Source organism: Macrobrachium nipponense, chromosome 9, assembly GCF_015104395.2.
Source record: "Macrobrachium nipponense isolate FS-2020 chromosome 9, ASM1510439v2, whole genome shotgun sequence".
In the NCBI taxonomy this organism is placed as follows: Eukaryota; Metazoa; Arthropoda; class Malacostraca; order Decapoda; family Palaemonidae; genus Macrobrachium; species Macrobrachium nipponense.
The window spans coordinates 66079979-66098809 of NC_061110.1; the positions used below are offsets into that span (position 1 = coordinate 66079979).

At 35.3% G+C, this 18831-nt stretch overlaps 1 protein-coding gene and 1 pseudogene across 6 annotated transcripts in view; both read left to right on the plus strand.

The window, feature by feature from the left end:
- The first annotated feature begins 536 nt into the window (after positions 1–536).
- Positions 537–715, plus strand: LOC135218678 (U4 spliceosomal RNA; annotated as a pseudogene).
- A 6126-nt stretch (positions 716–6841) lies between these two features.
- LOC135218644 (cocaine esterase-like) overlaps positions 6842–18831 on the plus strand; it is a 150643-nt gene continuing 138653 nt past the window's right edge. The window contains exons 1-2 of one of the 6 annotated variants that reach the window (XM_064255090.1): positions 6904–6958; positions 16618–16756. In XM_064255090.1, the coding sequence (XP_064111160.1) occupies positions 16738–16756 (19 nt within the window). In that variant the 5' untranslated portion in view covers positions 6904–6958; positions 16618–16737. Of the gene's footprint in view, positions 6959–7381; positions 7414–9528; positions 9726–16617; positions 16757–18831 lie in introns of those variants that run through there. The other 5 variants (XM_064255085.1, XM_064255086.1, XM_064255087.1 and 2 more) reach the window with 5 other exon arrangements.

Consider the following 18831-nt stretch of genomic DNA (forward strand, 5'->3'; position numbering starts at 1 on the left):
GTCCTTTAATATCTAATTTGCTCTACCTCTGAATTGATATATTTTCATATGTTAACCAAAGGGAAATTTTTCTAGTTGATGAGAAATTTGTTGGCTCATGGACTCGAACCACAGAACCAAGATTTCAGGATGTACAGTGGCACACTTACCCACAAGGCTATTATCACAAGAGGTATAAGGTAATACCACTTCTCACCTATGAATCTCTGTTGCGCTCAGGTATTCGTTGTTAGAATCAGTATCAACCCACCTTGATAACTTGGTAGTGCGTTTGCTGCATGTAGCCATATTATGAATTTTATTACATCACTGTGATTCATATACTTGCATCAAGCTACAAATGTCCTTTAAAATCTAATTCGCTCTACCTCAAAATTAGTATATTTTCATATATGTTAGCCGAAGGGGAATTTTTTTAGTTCATTGGTTCATGGGCTTGAAACATAGAACCAAGAATTCAGGATGTACAGTGATGCGCCAACCCACAAGGCCAACACGAGAGGTTTAAGTTAATGCCACCTCTCACGTACAAATCAAGCTTTGCGCAGTGGCAGTATCGTAACCAAAGAGGGTTAACCGAGATGCGATTATTGCTAGTTGAAACTCACATACAAATCTCTTTCACACTCAGGTATTCGTTGTTAGTGTTGGCTCCAACCTACCTCGACCTTGATAGCTAAATGTGTTGTGCATTTGTCGTACATAGCCATATTATGAATGTTCTCACACCACTGCGATTCATATACAAGCATTAAGCTACAAATGTCCTTTAATATCTAATTCTAAAGAAATTTCCTTTTGGTTAACACATATGAAAATATATAAATTGTGAGGTAGAACGAATTAGATATTAAAGGACATTTGTAGTTTAATGCTATATATATATATATATATATATATATATATATATATATATATATATATATATATATATATATATATATATATATATATATATATATATATATAGTATATATATATTATATATATTATATATATTATGAATAACTTGATCACGAAGTATATAAAACGTGATGCTATGTATAAATAAAGGTTTTTTGCCACGAAGGAAAAAATGAAAAAGCAAGATAGCCGAGTACTTTCGGTCCTGTTTGGACCCTTTACTGAAGGCAAACTGATTTTACAGAGAAAACATAGTCAAAAGAAGGCTTAATATCCAAACTGACACTACAAGATTAGCAATAAGGGCGATTTTCACTCTACAGAAAGGAGGAGCCGCCTGAGGGTAGCCACACCTTGAAGGATACACACAGTAAACAAGTTATTCTTCCAGAAAACAGTACATTTTGAAAAAACACGGGAGCATATACAATTTAATATCATGAATTTTACACAAATTTTCCCAAAAAAATTATTATTAATGAAAAGACGAAAGAAAATATAAATATATATATATATATCGAGCAAGAGAAAGAGGGAGAGAGAATATCGAACCAGAGAGAGACGAGAGAGAGAGAGAGAATGATAGAGGAGAGAGGGAGAAGAGAGCGAGAGAGGGGGAGAGATTAGAGGAGAGAGAAGAGAGAGAGAGGAGGAGGGAAGGAATAATAACTGGGAGAAATAATAAAAAACATATATGTGGGACTAATTTATTAGTTGTTCATTTATTTTAAGGTCTTTCATAAACATCTTACAAATATATGGGTCCAAATGGTACATTCCCAGACTAAGATTTAGGTTGTTTTTATTAGTGATTTGTATAATTGCCGACTCCAGTAAATTTCTTGAAACATAATCATTAGATCTAGCAATTACCGAGGTATCACCCCAATTAATACAATGAGATTTTTCACTCAGATGGATAAACAGTGCATTTGAAGTCTGGGCTGTTCTAACTGAATACATATGCTGCTTAATACATACACATAAATTTTTACTTGACTGACCAACGTAAAACGATGGGCAATCCTTACAAGGAATTTTGTAAATGATGTTGTTATTTGTTACGGGACTATTCTTAATTAGCATATCTTTAATGGTATTGTTATAAGAGAACACTGCATTAACATTAAACGATTTAAATATTGATTTTATGGTTTCAAATCCACGAAAATAAGGTAAGCTAAGTACATTTTTAGGCATTTCTTTTTCATTAATAGCAACACTATAAAACTTTTTGTGAGCTTTTTGATAACATAAATCAATTAAATGAGGTGGGTAGCAGAGATAGTTTCCTATCTTTTTTATGTATTCTATTTCTTGGTCCAGATATTGTGGACTCGTGATACGCAAAGCGCGTAGGAACATAAAAGAAAAAATTGAAATTTTGATATTAAGATGGTGGTCAGAAGAAAAATGTACATATGTTAAATTATTTGTGGGTTTTCTATAAATACTGAATTTGCATTGGAAAGATTCTCTATGTATTAATACATCTTTCGTCTTTTCATTAATAATAATTTTTTTTGGGAAAATTTGTGTAAAATTCATGATATTAAATTGTATATGCTCCCGTGTTTTTTCAAAATGTACTGTTTTCTGGAAGAATAACTTGTTTACTGCGTGTATCCTTCAAGGTGTGGCTACCCTCAGGCGGCTCCTCCTTTCTGTAGAGTGAAAATCGCCCTTATTGCTAATCTTGTAGTGTCAGTTTGGATATTAAGCCTTCTTTTGACTATGTTGTTCTCTGTAAAATCAGTTTGCCTTCAGTAAAGGGTCCAAACAGGACCGAAAGTACTCGGCTATCTCGCTTTTTCATTTTTTCCTTCGTGGCAAAAAACCTTTATTTATTATATATATATATATATATATATATATATATATATATATCTATATATATATATATATATATATACTAATTGTGTGTTTGAAATTCCCCACAAATCAGTGTACTTTGCTGAGTTCTACCAATTTGTTCCCTTGCTTTTAAAGCCCGATTAAAATTTGATGGTTAGCTGTGATGTCAAGTCATTTTTACTAATGCTCCTAGTCATGAAACACTCAATATATAACTTCAGAATCAGCTCATTTTTTAATGATAATAATATGAGTTCAGTAAAAACTCTTTATGAAATTATTTGAATTGGCTGTTAGATGATAATCTTATTTTCATGGATAAACTTTTCAAGAGAAATAGATGGTATGGCTACGGGCTCACCTCTTTGTTTCACATTGACTTGGAACAACTGATTTTATAAGGTCTGATTTCATAAGAATGTCCCTTTACATTTAGGCCAGTCTTTTACAGAAGGTATGTTGAACACTATTGTTTTATTCAGGGGTCTTTCTCAGACACCATTGTTTCATGATTGCATCAATAGCATCCTGACATGTATTTTTCATTGAGACTGGGGCTGATGATAAGCTTGTACAAAATTTTGGGAGTTGATTTTGTCAGAGAGGTGAGTTTTCTATTGGTATTTATAGAAAAGCGACTCTTATTGGTCTTGTTCTAAAAACATTCGGTTATCGTCCTCTCAAGTTAAAGATTAACTGATGTTAAACTTTGTTACACCGAACTTTATAGTCTGTGTTCAGTTTGGTTTAAATTTTGTGAGGGTATTGTTTTCTTTTATTATTATTATTTTAAAACCTGCAGTCCATCAAATTTGCTTCCTTGAATGACCAAATAACATGTAGACAATCCTTCCCACCTAAAGAATGAAACGTATGATGTGCCCTAAAAAAAAGGGTGTTTGTTACTTTTATCAAATATAGAATATTTATCCAAATCTGTTAGGCAGGTCTCAGTTACTTTTACCATATGTCAAACTCAATTTTATTTAAAGAAAACCTTTAACATTGATGTTCTTTTGTTCTAAAGACGTCTCGCCTTAGTTAATGCATTCCTGTATGATTTATTAATTAAGTGTCCAAAAAGTAATTTTGGAACAGATATTAAATGTCCATTGCATTTGCTGAAGTCCTCGTTGACTCTGACTGGTAACCTTCAAATGGTAAGGACAGCTCTGCTATTAGATTCCACCGTTTCAAATGTAAATATAGAATTAAATATGAAGAGTTCAAGATCCTGGCACAGTAACCAAATAAATATTCTTCACTATTTTTAGAATAACCGCTTAACAACATAGCACCTTCAGAAGTTCCACGGCTTCTCTTCAATTGAAAATAGCCGAAAAAGAAATTTCCGGTGTAACTTGATTTTATAGAGCTCCTCTGCAATTAGGAATTTATGTTTAATTTCTGCGTCTTAGTTTTAAGCTTCTTTTAATATGTTAACTCTATTACTATTGGTTTTTAAGGTTTTGGTCAACACCGACCAGCTTCCTTACAGCACAATTTTATGTTCAAATCCTTAGCCTAAGTTTCTTCGCACAAATTTTTACATTCTCTGATTTAGCTTAAGAGCCGGAATAACATATGTACTCTTACATATGTATCAATTATGAAACCTTGATTTCTTATTTTGTCTCTAAAACTGTATTGTAACCACGGAAGGAACTTCGCTCCTAAAGACGCGACTAATCATGGCAGCCAAACACGGAGCAGCTTCCAGTCTCGGGCATCATCTGAAATTGGGTCTCGTCGTATATCCAACCGGTCTACCTGTAACTAATTGGGCTTAGTCCCAAGGATAAATGACAACTGCAGAATATGTGTCAGTCTTCATACTGGGGAGCCCTGTTAGCTCTAAGCATGGCTGACGATCCGCCCAGGATTAACTGCCAAATTATTACGGAGCAGCTTCAGTCACGTGGATATACTACATCACGTGATATTAGCATATAAAAAATCTAAGTAATTAAGTAATATTATTAGTAATAAGGAAACGGGGTCTACCAACAAGTTGGAAAACTGCTTTGTTCATCCCGGTGAAAAGGTCCAAGAATGATGCCTGTCTAACCTGGTGCTATAGATCAATGGTTTTCACCAACTGCATCTATAACAAGCTTATGGAAAAAGGATAACACGACTTTTTGGCAATTGGAACTAAAAATCTGCTTATACCTCCCATTTGTCTTCCAGGAACATTAATCTGAAACTAATGAACCAAATTAAGCAAAGATTCGCTAAGCGATGTCAGACTGTAAGGTTTTTCAATCTAGAAAAAGTGCATGAAACCAACTGTCAATTTAGCTTTACAAAGCAACATATATGACCACTTGATGGGAACCTGACACGATCAAGTCAAATAGATCAGCTGAACCTGAAGGTGTAAAAAAAAAGAAAAAGAAAAAAGAAAGTTTGGATGAGGTGCTGACAAAATATCCCACTTAAGACTGCAGTGCTTTATGTATATCCAGAGTAGACTGGTTGCCAAGTGGTTGCTTGAAAGCTGTAGGTACAGGATCTTTCGGAAATTAACCTATTGAGAACAATTATGCATATTCAAATGAAATACCATTTCGATTTAGGAAGGTATGAGCTAGGGTTGCGGTACACCATACGACTGAAAAGCTCTGGAGTCCAGCCTTTAAGATATTGACAAAATGGGATTCAGTGTGAAGATCAAGCTCTTCTAAATATGTCCAAATCACACAACTTGAAGAACTAGAGGATAACAAAATTTCAGAAAAGAATTAATTAATGGGAAACAAAAAAATAATTACAATACACTGATGCAAAAGGCTTCAGAGGAGCCATAATGCTGTTATTCTAATTTGAGTGGTGTGCACAAAGAATGTGTTTTCTTAGGAATTTTTTGAGGAAACAGATAACAATATCTGGTGGAATTATTCTTTGAATCTTCCATTCTACTCTTGTTAGTTCTAAGCTTCTGCTTTGTACTTTAGGTACTTCAGAACATTTCTGCCTTCCGAATAGAATTAGTAAAGCATTAGTAAATTGAATATAATTTTAACTTTTATTTCTTTGCACCCAAGTAATGACGGCAAGACTTACGCACTGCAGTCACAAAAGTATCGATATTTGTCTTACTAAAAATAAATGCACTTGATGTAGCATAACCCATCTACAAAGTTCAAAAGATTCCAGGCAAAAATAAATAAGTAAATAAAAATAGATAAAAAATAAAAAGAAAACAGCAATGAAAGCAAATATTTTACATGAGAAGAATTTTTAACCCAATTTATACAAAACGAATATAACAAAAGTAAACGTTATATTAAAAGAAAAATGTTAAGAAAGGGTACCAAAAATCAAGTTAAACAAAATCATACTAAAGGACAGGCAAATTTCTTTCAATTATTTATTCCAACATAAAGAAGGAAATTTCTTTAAAATTTTGGAACACGTCATTTTTCAGAAAATAACATACTGTACTTGATTTGTTACATCGTCTATTCTGGGTTTACGAAACTCTGATAATTTATTACATTCCATTACATAATGTAAAGTATGTTTCCGTAACTCTCCACATAATTCAAGTTTAGTAATTACAGTTCTAATGAGTTATTTGAGAAATGCCAATTGTTTACCGTTGATAACCCTCTGCGCATCTGCTTGGTTTTTGTTGTTATCTCCAGGAATAAGCTGATATGACAAGGGAACGAATTCTATATAAATCATGACTAGAAATTGCCGCGAGGTCTCAAGAAGTTGGTTTAATGAAGTCTGTGCGCATTTTCTATGAAATTGTTTCACTATTTTTGAATATTTTGAGACGTATTCTTATTTTTGTAATGTTTGATTTACTCTCACTTATACAATTAGTATTCAATAATAGCATATAATTAGTACGCATAGCATGAAGCTGTAGAATGCTAGTATGGTACTTTATTATCGATAATGGTTTAATGATAATGAGATCCAGTCGTTAGGAATACTGCTAATCACATTTTTTAATACTAATTTTTAGTTCTTATGAAGATCAAAACTAGGAGTGAGCCTTCACAATGGTGTCTGAGATGCTTATCAGTGAGCAGATAATAGGACACGTGTCTTGAGAGATGAGAGTGAAGCATTATCAGTTCATACTCATCCCAGTCGGAAAAGTGAAGTTGTAACCAGTAGGTGAATGTTTATTAAGTGGTCAAGTTTTTATCTGTTTAGACTACGAGACTTGTGTCCAAGAAGGGTAGGTCTTAATCATGTGTATTGTCGTCATTTCAGAATGATGAATATCAAAATTATATCATTGATCCTCATTCTTCACCCTTAGCGATTGTGAAAAAAAAATTGGTAATTCAAACTTAATTTAAGACTTCTCTCTCAAAGGGGGATGGGTTTTGAAAAATCAACAAGCGTTGCTGCATTGATGCAGTCCACTCTACGTTTCACTTTGGATAAAATTTATGAAACTGTAAGTAAGTTTTGTAAAGTATATTCTGTATTCTTGTCCCTTTTCTCCTTAGTAATGTAAGTTGATATTTTTTTTGTGTTCAAATTCCCTCCATACATTTTTCCCCTCCAGTATTGACACATGAAGCAAGTTACTGCTTGCTAGGAGAGAGAAGCAATAAGAGAATTTTCCTGGTTAGGGAGACCACCAAAATCTAGAAATAAAGACAAGATTGCATGCTGCCTGTTAAGGTAAGCGGGTAGCATATGCTTCATGTCTTATTTCAGGGATTGGGTGTTGCTAAATTCATTTGGGACAATCCCGATATAATCTTTCAAGCTTTTGATAATGTATGAATTAAAACAGTTTCTGTGTTCTTACCCAAGTTAGGTAGCTTAGGGTTTGTCTTGTAAGCTACATGGGGATTCATTGTTGTTGTAATGCAGTTACAACTTTTTCTCGCTGTAGTAGAACCGTATTTCAGTTTTGAAGCCCTATTTTCTAGCGTATTTGGTCTTCTCTCGCTTGTTTCGGGATTGTTCACTTAGTAGGTATGTTGTCATCTTTACGTGTTAGGGGAAATGTTGGTAGCAGTAGCAAGTGATTGTGTCGCAGTTGGGTTGCGTTCGTGAGGAGTGTTGTAAACGCGGTTTTTATTTTTTATTTTTTCCTTGGTAGGCGTGTCGTACGTCGGTGGTGGAGTTAACGTGTTGTGTGATCGTTACTTAACCTATCTGTTTCTTTGTTCTGTGTGAGATCTGCTTTGCATTTACAATATGTGAAGCTGAGGGTTGCAAAGTAGTTGTGCTGTACAACTGGATCTAGTTGTCACCCATGGTTATTGCGCTAATTGAACAGACCGTTGTAGTGGATCGTTCTACTGTGTACTGTATATATATATATATATATATATATATATATATATATATATATATATATATATATATATATATATGGAAAGTTATGAAGCTTTCTGCTATAGCCTATCTCCAAGTACATTAGCTTAAGTTTCTATTAAGCTATTTTTCATTTTACATTTCTTGTATTTTCAGACTGAGTGACGGAGTTAGATACAACCATGGCTAACGACACGGAGGAAATCAGTGGATTGAACGAATCCGGGCTAAAACCTTCAGAGAGGCCAGCAGGGATGCTGGCGCATCCTCATTTCACGTTCCTGGATAGCTCAATACATCGAATGTTATAAAATGACTCATTTAATTTCCATTAAAAGAAGTGTTAATTTCTTTATTATTTAATTTACTGTAGATTTTGTGATTTACTAATTAATAATTACCAATTATTTTTAAATGCAAGTGATATTTTTTCGCCCGTACTTCGCAAATGTGACGAGTTTCCCTATACTTTTTTTCCCGCCTTATCGTCAGTGTTCCCAGCCGTGGGGTAATTACCCTACGCGGAGGGTAATTCAAACTGATATCCAGGTCTGTAGGGTAATTGGGTATTGTCCCAAAATGTGGGAAAAACGTAGGGTAATTTCGAGATCTGTTTGTTGATCCATTATGGAACAAATTTTACCTTTACCTGAAATTCATCTGGGAAAAAACTGCTTAGAAATAATCATACAAGAGGACCTTAATTCTTCTGATGGCAAAGAGTTCAAAACGAGATGTTTGTCATTTTATATGACAGCTTTTGAGGAGATAAAGAGGATGCTGCCTTTAAATGATCCATTTTTTCGAGAGCTAGAATTTATTGAACCTACAGTAGCACTTGACTTTAACAGTAAAAACCGACTTTCATCTCTTTGGCTTCTCAAAGATAAATATAAGCATTTGTTACATGATGATAGTAATATAGATGAATGGCGAAAGCTGCCTCTCAATTTCGATGAGACGGAAATTAAAGAACTGAAATTGAAATCTAACATTGAATTTTGGGGTTTCCTTATCAATATAAAGAATTGTGATGATGCGCCGTGTTTAAAAATTTGGTTGCTTTGGCAAAATTAGTTTTCACTCTTCCTCACTCAAATGCAGACACAGAAAGAAAATTTTCCTTTCTAACTGATACCAAGACAAAAATAAAATAAAATAAAATGGGCCTGAACTACTGAATGCCATTTTAGTTACCAAGTCAGCGATGAAAGGTAGAGAGGAAGACTGCAGAACTAAAAATGTTACAACTGAGCTTATTGAACTACATAATGATTCAATGTATGACTTCAAAAATGTGGGTGGTGAATAAAATAACTATTGTACAATATTCTTTTTTAATTCTTACATCTTAAGGCCAGGCATAGGGCAATGGCAAGTAAAGTAGGGTAATTTCAGAGCCAAGGTAGGGTAATGTATCGTTGGCGTAATGGTTGGTGTCCGTGTTTCTGTGTACATATGACAATTTAAGGGGGCGAGCACTGCCATTCTGTATTAGTTATATTATGTAATTACTTCCATTACCCATCTTCATCAAGACATGGAACTAGCAAAGTATTTTATATAAGTTAATTTGGATGTTTGGCCAATGTGTAGAGGGGAGTTATTTAAAAACGCTAGGTTAGTTCTCGTCTCTTTGCGATAGCCGACTACCAGTGAGATTTAAGGTAAACACAAATTGATTTCTTGTTTTGCAATTTAATTAAAGTGCTTAAAATTCATACCGTTGTTGACTTGTTAAAGAAAATTATGTGCTGTGGACCATTTTGAGCAATCGAAGAATATAATTTCACCACAGTAATAATTTTTTCTGGTCCTTTCGAAACAGATCCGCGATCGTCATAGCCTAACGTTTCCCGGTTCTTGGTTCTCGTTTGCATGAACCATTCTGCGGTTATCGTTATGGCAGAGCCCAACCTTGTTTACATCATATAGGCTAGGGTACGATTTCGTTATTATTCGGATTCGGTCATAACTTGTGTTTACCTAGCATAGGTGGAACAACCGACTGGACCAGCCGATCCAGTTTTCACCGCGTGTGGATCCACCCTTCGGAAAAGTACTTTAACACGTCCTGAGTCCTGACACCGGAGATGGGCATCAGTCACGAATCATTGGTGGTGAGAGCAACAGCTCAAGACCTCTACTATCCTTTCGAAGTAAGTATTTTCTCCAAAGTTAGAAATTAAGGTCATATTTTAAGATTAAACAGAGGTTAATGAAAGTCTAGCCATGCGCAGTGCAAACATACCTCCATGACGCTTTCAAAATTTTCACTTATAGGCTAACACCAACAATTTAGAAGATTGACGTCATCTCGATGTTTGCGGAGTCGCTTGTTTCAATAAACTTAACATTCCATGTGCTAAATCCGCACACCACTTGTACCCATAGACGCTGGGCACTTTCTTCACAACAATTGTCAACAGTGACACCAACCGCGGCTTATCCAAGGAAACTACGATTTTTAGTAGAAGAAGAAGAAGCGGGCGCTAGATAATTATTTAAATAAATAGTTAAACGGCAGTATAAGGTCATGAATTGCATAAATTTTTTACATATTCATGATTATTAATTTGAAAATATTTGTTGTTAAAAAAGTAAATAGATTCCCGATTCAAATATCAACAGTTTTGCTGTGAATAGTACCTACGGCGTTGTTCGAAATAAGTGAAATTAGTGTAGCTATTTATAGTATATATACATATTGGAGCAATTTTATCATTATTGCATTACTATGACAACTAGAATTCATGGAAACAGTTTGTAAATGCATCGGCATATGTGAGAAACTCCACTAAATTGGCGGGGTTAATTTGGTTGCAAAAAAGGGATAATAGACATGAATTAAATAAACATTTTGAAGTAACAAAGTGAAGTTAAACTAAATAATTAGTAAAGTAAACAATTAAGGGAATAGAGGGAAACACCACAGTGGATCCATCATCGCGCGGATCGGCCTTATTCACTGGATATTTAATTGGTGAAACAAGAATACAATTACATCTTTAAGCATACCATTCAAAAGATTTAAGTTTCGTCAACATAATGTGATATATAAAAGCGCCATACGAACTAAAATAAGCATGTGAGGTCTTTGTAAAATATGTTTTCAAGGCAGTTTTGAAATCCAATATAGCGGCACCCACGTGAGGTGCCGTTCGTAAGCGCAGCGGAGCCACCATCTTTCCCAGCCTTCATTTGAACAATGTTAGCGATATATGTAATGTTTATTGATCTCACTCAAGATTGCAGTTGTAATCAGCACAATAAAACAACATTTTGATGCCTATATTAGTGAAAGTATGAAACTTCTTATTCCCGGGGTCATGGTTTGAACTGAAATTCATTTTTACCTTTTAATCGGTGGTTTTATCCTTAATGCCATCACAAATGAAACTCCACAGTGCTTATTTGATTGTAATTAAACACGTTTTGGTCTCAATTCACTCCAAGTTACACTTAAACTACGTTGCTGTTCCTGGTTCTTAAGCGCTCACCCCACAAACACAGTTGCGCATTATTTAGCTTAACTTTACTATGTTACTTCAAAATGTTTATTTAATTCATGTCTATTATCCCTTTTTTGCAACCAAATTAACCCCGAAAAATTACAGATATTTCTAAGGTAGATATGAGCAGACAGCAAAATGACTCATCATTGCCTATGTAGTGGAGCGTTACACATACACCGATGCATTTACAAACTGTTTCCATGAATTAAATAATTATCTAGTGCACACTTCTTCTTCTTCTACCAAAAATCATAGTTCCCTTGGATAAGTCGAGGTTGGAAGTCATTGTTTACGATTTTTGTGAAGAAGGTGCCCCAGCGTTTATGGGTACAAGTGGTGTGCGGATTTAGCACATGGAATGGGAAGTTTATTGACACAAGCGACTCCGCAAACATCGAGATGGTGTCAATCTTTTAAATATTCGGAGCTGTAAGTAAAAATTTCGAAAGTGTCATGGAGGTATGTTTGCACTGTGCATGGCCAAACTTTCATTAACCTCTGTTTAATCTTAAAATATGACCCTAATCTCTAACTTTGGAGAAAATACTTTGAAAGGATAGTAGAGGTCTCGAGCTGTTGCTCTCACCACCAACAACTCATGACTGGTGCCCATTTCCGGTGTCAGGATGTGTTAAAGTTCTTTTTCAGAGGCTGGCTTCACACGGAGTGGAAACTGGATCCGCTAGTCCAGTCGGTTGTTCCCCCTAAAACTTTGCACCTCATAAACCGTGTAGTCGTCTGCTGTCCGCAACTGTGGTTGTGGAGTGAATGCTTAGGAACCAGGAACCGCAACGTAGTTCAAGTGCAATTTGGAGTGAATTAAGACCAAAACATGTATAATTACTATCAAATAAGCACTGGAGTTTCAATTGTGATGGCAGTAAGGATAAAACCACCAATTAAAAGGTAAAATTGAATTTCAGTTCAAACCATGACCCCGGGAATAAGAAGTTTCATACTTTCACTAATATAGGCAACAAAATGTTGTTTTAGTGTGCTGATTACAACTGCAATCTCGAGTAGGATCAATAAACGTTACATATATACGCTAATATTCAAGTAAGTGCTGAGAAGGCTGAGAAAGATGTTGGATCCTTTGCGGTTATGAATGGCACCTCAGTCGTATGGCGCTTTCATATATCACATAATGTTGACGAAACTTCAATCTTTTGAATGGTGTGCTTAAAGATCTAATTGTATTCTTGTTTCACCAATTAAATATCGAGTGAATAAGGCTGATCCACGCGATGATGATGGATCCACTGTGGTGTTTCCCCCTTACATTTCAGTAACTTGGAAGTTAGCCCAATTTTACTCTTTAGTATTTTTGTCTCCAATTTTCAGACCTACCTAATAATTTGATGTATAGCCTGCTCATTATGTTTATGCAAATTGCATAGAAATTTGTTACATTATTACTATAAGGCATATTTATTTGTTTTCTGGGTTGTATTTGGAAGACAAAATTTTGAGAATTTGAGTATTAGCTATTAACCAATTTGGAATTTATGCTAACATTTATTTCCAAGTTAATGTATTTGTGTATTACATTTTATTTAGGGTGGCCTAGTGAGTTTGAGCCTAACCTTATTTGAACTTTGTTGTGAGCTGCACATTTATTTGTGGAATTTGCCAAGGCTAGCCTAAGGTTTTTGGCTATTGTAAGTCTTTGTGTTTGGCTTTTAGCCCATTTGATTGTATTGTCAGTTTTTTGTTGTTGGCTTTGCTAGCGTAAGGTTTTTGGCTATTTGTAACAGCCTTTGGATTTGGCTTTTTGCCCATTTTGACTGTACGGTCAGTCTTTTGCTGTTGGCATTGTTAGCCTTTTGGTTTGGCTATTTGTAACAGCCTTTGGATTTGGCTTTTAGCCCATTTTGACTATGGTCAGTCTTTTGCTGATGGCTTTGTAAGCCTTTTGGTTTGGCTTGTTTAGCCTCTTAGATTTAGCTCTTGGTTTTGCCTACTGATTAGACTATCTTACAGCTAGCAATTTGCTGTTGCTAACAGGTATCTGAAATTTATTTATGATCCATATTGAAGTTACAATTTGCTAGTGAATCATTTTTCGTTTAGTTGTATCATGGCAAATTTCAAGATTACTGATCGCTCACTTAATGGGTTCAAGGGAGCTGTTACTAGAGCGCTACATAGTGCTACAGCAGCTATTGGTGTAGCTAGTCCAACATTGATGACTGTAAAATCCAATGTGGAAACGTTACAAAGTCGATGGAACAAATATTTGGATGTATGGGATCAATATACGTATCTCCGAGAGAGATTCTTTGACTGATGAGTTTGATGTACTTGAGAAGAATCATGCTCAATATGAAGTTTTATATTATACAGAGACCAATAAATTATTAGATGTTTTAGATCAACTATAGAGTGCAGTTCCTGGAATTTCCAATCCTGTTCCAACACAACAGTGTGCCAGGGTTCGTTTACCTGAAGTAAAGATTAACGCTTTGATGGAAGGGTAAAAGAATGGCAAACTTGGTGGGACAGTGTCTGTTCATTAGTTCATGATCGTAAGGATATGGACAAGGTATTGAAAATGACACACCTTAAGTCATGTTTGAAAGGTAAAGCAGTGTTAGTTGTCTCAGGATTTCAGGTCACAGACCAAGAATATGATGATGCTATTGGAGCTTTGCAAGATAGATTTGCTAACCCAGAGAAGGTAAAACAAACAGTGCTTCAGTTGTTCAATATGGTTAAGCCTAAGAATACTGCTAAGGAATTGGAGCAGTTTAAGCGGGATTTTGAAAGAATTATGAAGACTATGTTACTGATTTACAGTCTTCTCATTGGCTTATTGCTGTTCTGTTACAGAGCAAGTTGCCTGACTAAATATTTTATAGTTGATCAAATCAGCACAGGTCTTGCCGACCACCTTGAATTTCTTGATAGGATGCCAAATAATGGTAAATTACAGTCTGATAGTGATAAATTTCCACAGGATAGTGGCAAATCTCAAGTTAGAGATAAAGTGAAGTTCTCCAACCAGACACGGCAGGTATTTACAGATAAGACTCAGATTGGAACTTATTCAGTTGAAGCAGCTTCTAAAAACCAATGTTTATTGAGTTCATCAGATAGTCACAGAGCCAGACGGTGCTCAAAGTATGCTGATGCAACTTCCCGAAGAAATAGGCTGATAGATATGGAACAGTGTTCTAGACGTTTAAGAAATAAGCATAATGGCAGGTGTTTGCAGCCTGTTAAATGCTTTGTCTGCAAGAAGACTAATCATAATGAAGTTTTTTACTACAGCAATTTTGGAGGCAAGTTGCAAAGTGAGGTGAAATCAGATGGTACTGTAAAGTCAGGTAAGCAAGTTAACAGTACTGCAAACATTGAAGTTAAGATTGTAGTTTCAAGTACAAAGAGTGCTGGGTCCAAATATTCTTCTGCTTTAGCTACGGCTCAGGTCAAGGTATCTAATAATGATAATTCCAAGTCACAGTATGTTCGCAGCTTTTTCGATTCTGGATCGCAGATTTCATTTATTACTTCCAAGTTAGCTACGGCACTACAGCTAAAGACTGTTGAGAGTCAACAACTTGTTTTGCAAGGTTTTCAGTCCCAGCCAAAGGAGGGAGAATTTTATATTATGACACCTCTAGTTTCTTTAAGTAGGAGCTGGGTAGTCTCCACTTTGGAGGGGTGCCGATCGTAAAAATATTTGCCAAAAATACACTAATCAAGACAGGCTAATGAATTTATCATCAGCATTATTAGCACTATAATAACGCATATTCTCTGTGAGTTTTATCATCCTACAGGGAAAATAAATGATTTTATGAAAAAAAAATGTGAAATTCAGGGCCCATTGTACTGAAGGTCATTTGGTGATCGGTGAGAAACTACAGTCTTGAATAGAAATTCGGTCTGACAGAATGTTGGTATATCCCCTTGGAACATGCACATAAATCATTATCAAAATATAACAGTAAATAAGCACGTAACAACAAAAAAAAAGAGAGCAACAACTGAAGCGAAAGCGCAGCCGATAAATATGGAAATCGCAAATATAAAAAAAAATATTATAGTATCCCTCTAAATTGGTCGATGTCTTTTCTACGTTTTCTACGAGTAGTTTCATCTCAGAAAACCATTTTAGGGGTATCTAAACTAATTTTTCAAGTTTCTTGTCCTCAGAAAAAATCGCTTTTTTCTCTGGTTTTGGTTTTTTCGGGAAGGGGGGGGGGGGGTATTTCTTTGATTGTCCTACATAATATAATTTTTAGATGTTTTAGGCTATCAAGTGACATAATAACTACAATCTCTTCTGAAGAATTTGTCCCTAAATCGAGGTTTGAATTTTTTCTGAATATTTCTTCCTAACTATAGTCTCTTATTTTCGGCGGGGCTTTCGCTGAACTTACCTGAAGTTGTTGCTCTTTTTTTTGTTATTACGTGCTTACTTACTGTTCTATTTTGATAATACTTTATGTGCATGTTCTAGGGGGATATACCAACATTCTGTCAGACCGAATTTCTATTCAAGACTGTAGTTTCTCACCGATCACCAAATAACCTTTAGTACAAGGGGCCCTGAATTTCACATTTTTTTTCATAAAATCATTTATTTTCCCTGTAGGATGATAAAACTCAGAGAATATGCGTTATTATAGTGCAAATAATGCCTGATAAATTCATTAGCCTGTCTTGATTAGTGCATTTTTGGCAAATATTTTTACGATCGGCACCCCTCCAAAGTGGAGCCTACCCTTAAGAAGATGAGAGTTGTAATTGTTGACGAGTTACCAAGTAGTATTTCTGCACCAGGCATGTATAAGGTTTATCAAATGCTGCAGGGTAAAGGGATTAAAACTCCAGATGAAATTTCATTCGACACACTCTCGGGGATTGAATTAATTGTGGGTTCTGATCATTTTGCTGATTTTGTTGGTGGTGTTACCAAGTATGAAGGTGTTAAATTGTTTGAGACACCTGGTGGTTACATTCCATTTGGTAAGATTTCCTCACAATTTTCTATTAACCTGGAAACTTCCATTAAGACAAATGTTGTTGTTTGCAGATTACTGCTAATATTTCTCCTCTTCACGTTAGCGATTCATTGAAGAGAATAATGAACAAGTTCATAAATCATGGGAATTAGAATCGATAGGCATCAATCCAACTGCTCCATCTGTAGAAGATGATCGTGTTTACAAAAGGTATGTCAATAGTGTTGAGTATCAAAGTGGACAGTATTTTGTTCGTTTTCCCTGGAAAGAAAATTGCCCTCTTTTGCCCAAAAACTATAGAATGGCTTTAGGTCAAGTGTATACATCAAGGAAAAATTTTTCCAAGGTTTCTAGACGTTTGGATACATACCATAATATCGTCCAGGGTCAGTTAAACAGAAATATATTGAGAAAGTTCCTGATGCAGTAGCTGGTGCTAATACACATTATATTCCATATCATGGGGGGCTTAAAGATTCGGACACTACCCCTTAAGGATAGTTTATAATTGCAGTGCTCGAGATGGAAAGGATAATCCTTCTCTCAATGATTGTTTAATCAAGGGATCCTCCCCAACAGAGAAGTTAGGTGATGTTTTGTTAAAGTTTAGAGTCAATGATTTTGTATTTAGTGCAGATATTAGCAAGGCCTTTTTGCGGGTAGGCATGCAGAATGTTGATCGAGATTTTGTTAGGTTTCTGTGGTTCCGAGATCCGCAGAACCCAGAAGCAGGTTTAGACACTTATAGATTTGGTAGTGTGCTGTTTGGTAGCACATCATCTCCATTTTTGTTGATGGCAATACTTTACTATCATTTGAGTAGGTCAAGTAGCCCCTTTAAGAATTTGATTGCTAAATCCTTTTATGTTGATAATCTTCAGGGTAGTATGTCTAATGAAATAAAATTGTTAGAATTTTATGCTGAGGCTAACTAGCAACTGAGGAGTGCCAATGTGCCACTCAGGACTTGGGTAACTAACAATGAGAAACTTAAAACTAAAGTCTAAGAAGATAACAGTTGTTATGTTGTTCCTACCACTACTTCAGTTCTTGGATTGAATTGAGATGTCAACTCAGACATGCTTAGTCTGAAGTTGGCTAAAATATTTGTACCTGAAGTAATCACAAAATGCAATTTACTTAGTTTGCTCTCAACTGTTTTTGATGCACTAGGATTCCTTTGTCCAGTAATCGTAAAGGATAAAATCCTTATTCAAGCTGCTTGGAGGACTAATGACTCCTGGAATAATCCATTAGGTAAAGAATTTTTAAGCAGTTGGATGGAATTATATGAAGAGTTCAAGGCACTTAGTGAATTTTCAGTACCTCGCAAAGTTGCAACTCATGGAATAAACTATGTTTTGCACATATTTTGTGACAGCTCAACCAAAACTTTTGGTTGTGCAGCCTATTTGGTAGGAAATGGAGAACGTAATCTTGTTATGGCGAAAGCTAAGGTTGCCCCCCTTAAAACAAAAACTCTTCCACAATTGGAACTGAAAAATTTGGTTAAGAACTAAATTAGCCAACTACATTCACAAAGTTTTAAGCGATATTAATATTTCAAGAACTGCAATTTGGTCTGATAATAAGGCTGCTATTGAATGGGTCAGAAACGATAATTCCAAAATTACTTAATGTCAAGAACAGGGTGGCTGAGATCAGAGAAGTGTCAGCCAATTATCAAATATTTCATGTGTCTACTGGAGAAAATCCTGCTGACTTAGTGACTCGTGGAGTTGAAGTTGAAGACTTAATGTCAAATTCTTTATGGTTTAAAGGTCCTTCTTGGCTACCATATGAAAGTTTGTGGCCAAGTCAAAAGGATGAAGTTGTAGTTTATGAGATAACAGCGGGGAGACAAATTGATCCAGTTAAGGTTGAATGTTTGTTTGAAGTTAGAGAATGTTCTTCTTTGGAGGAGATTTTCATGATAACGAAATATGTATTTCAGTTTCTGAAAAAATTGTTACTCAAGATATCACCCAATCGAGTGTCAAAGATAACTTTACCAGATCCAGCAGTTTATTGGCTGATCTTTTGCAGAAACCACATAGCTTGTCTGTTAAATGTTCTGATTTGATTAAAGATTTAGATCTGTATTTTGATCCATTCATTGGACTGATGAGGTCAAGAGGTCGCCATCAGGAGAACATTTAACATACCTTTTCATTCTAAAGGCACATAGATATAATTTACATGGAGGAGTACAGGAAACTCTTGCTACTATTCGTCGACAACTTTGGATCCCCAAGGGAAGGCAAGCAGTACGCAAAGTGATTAGA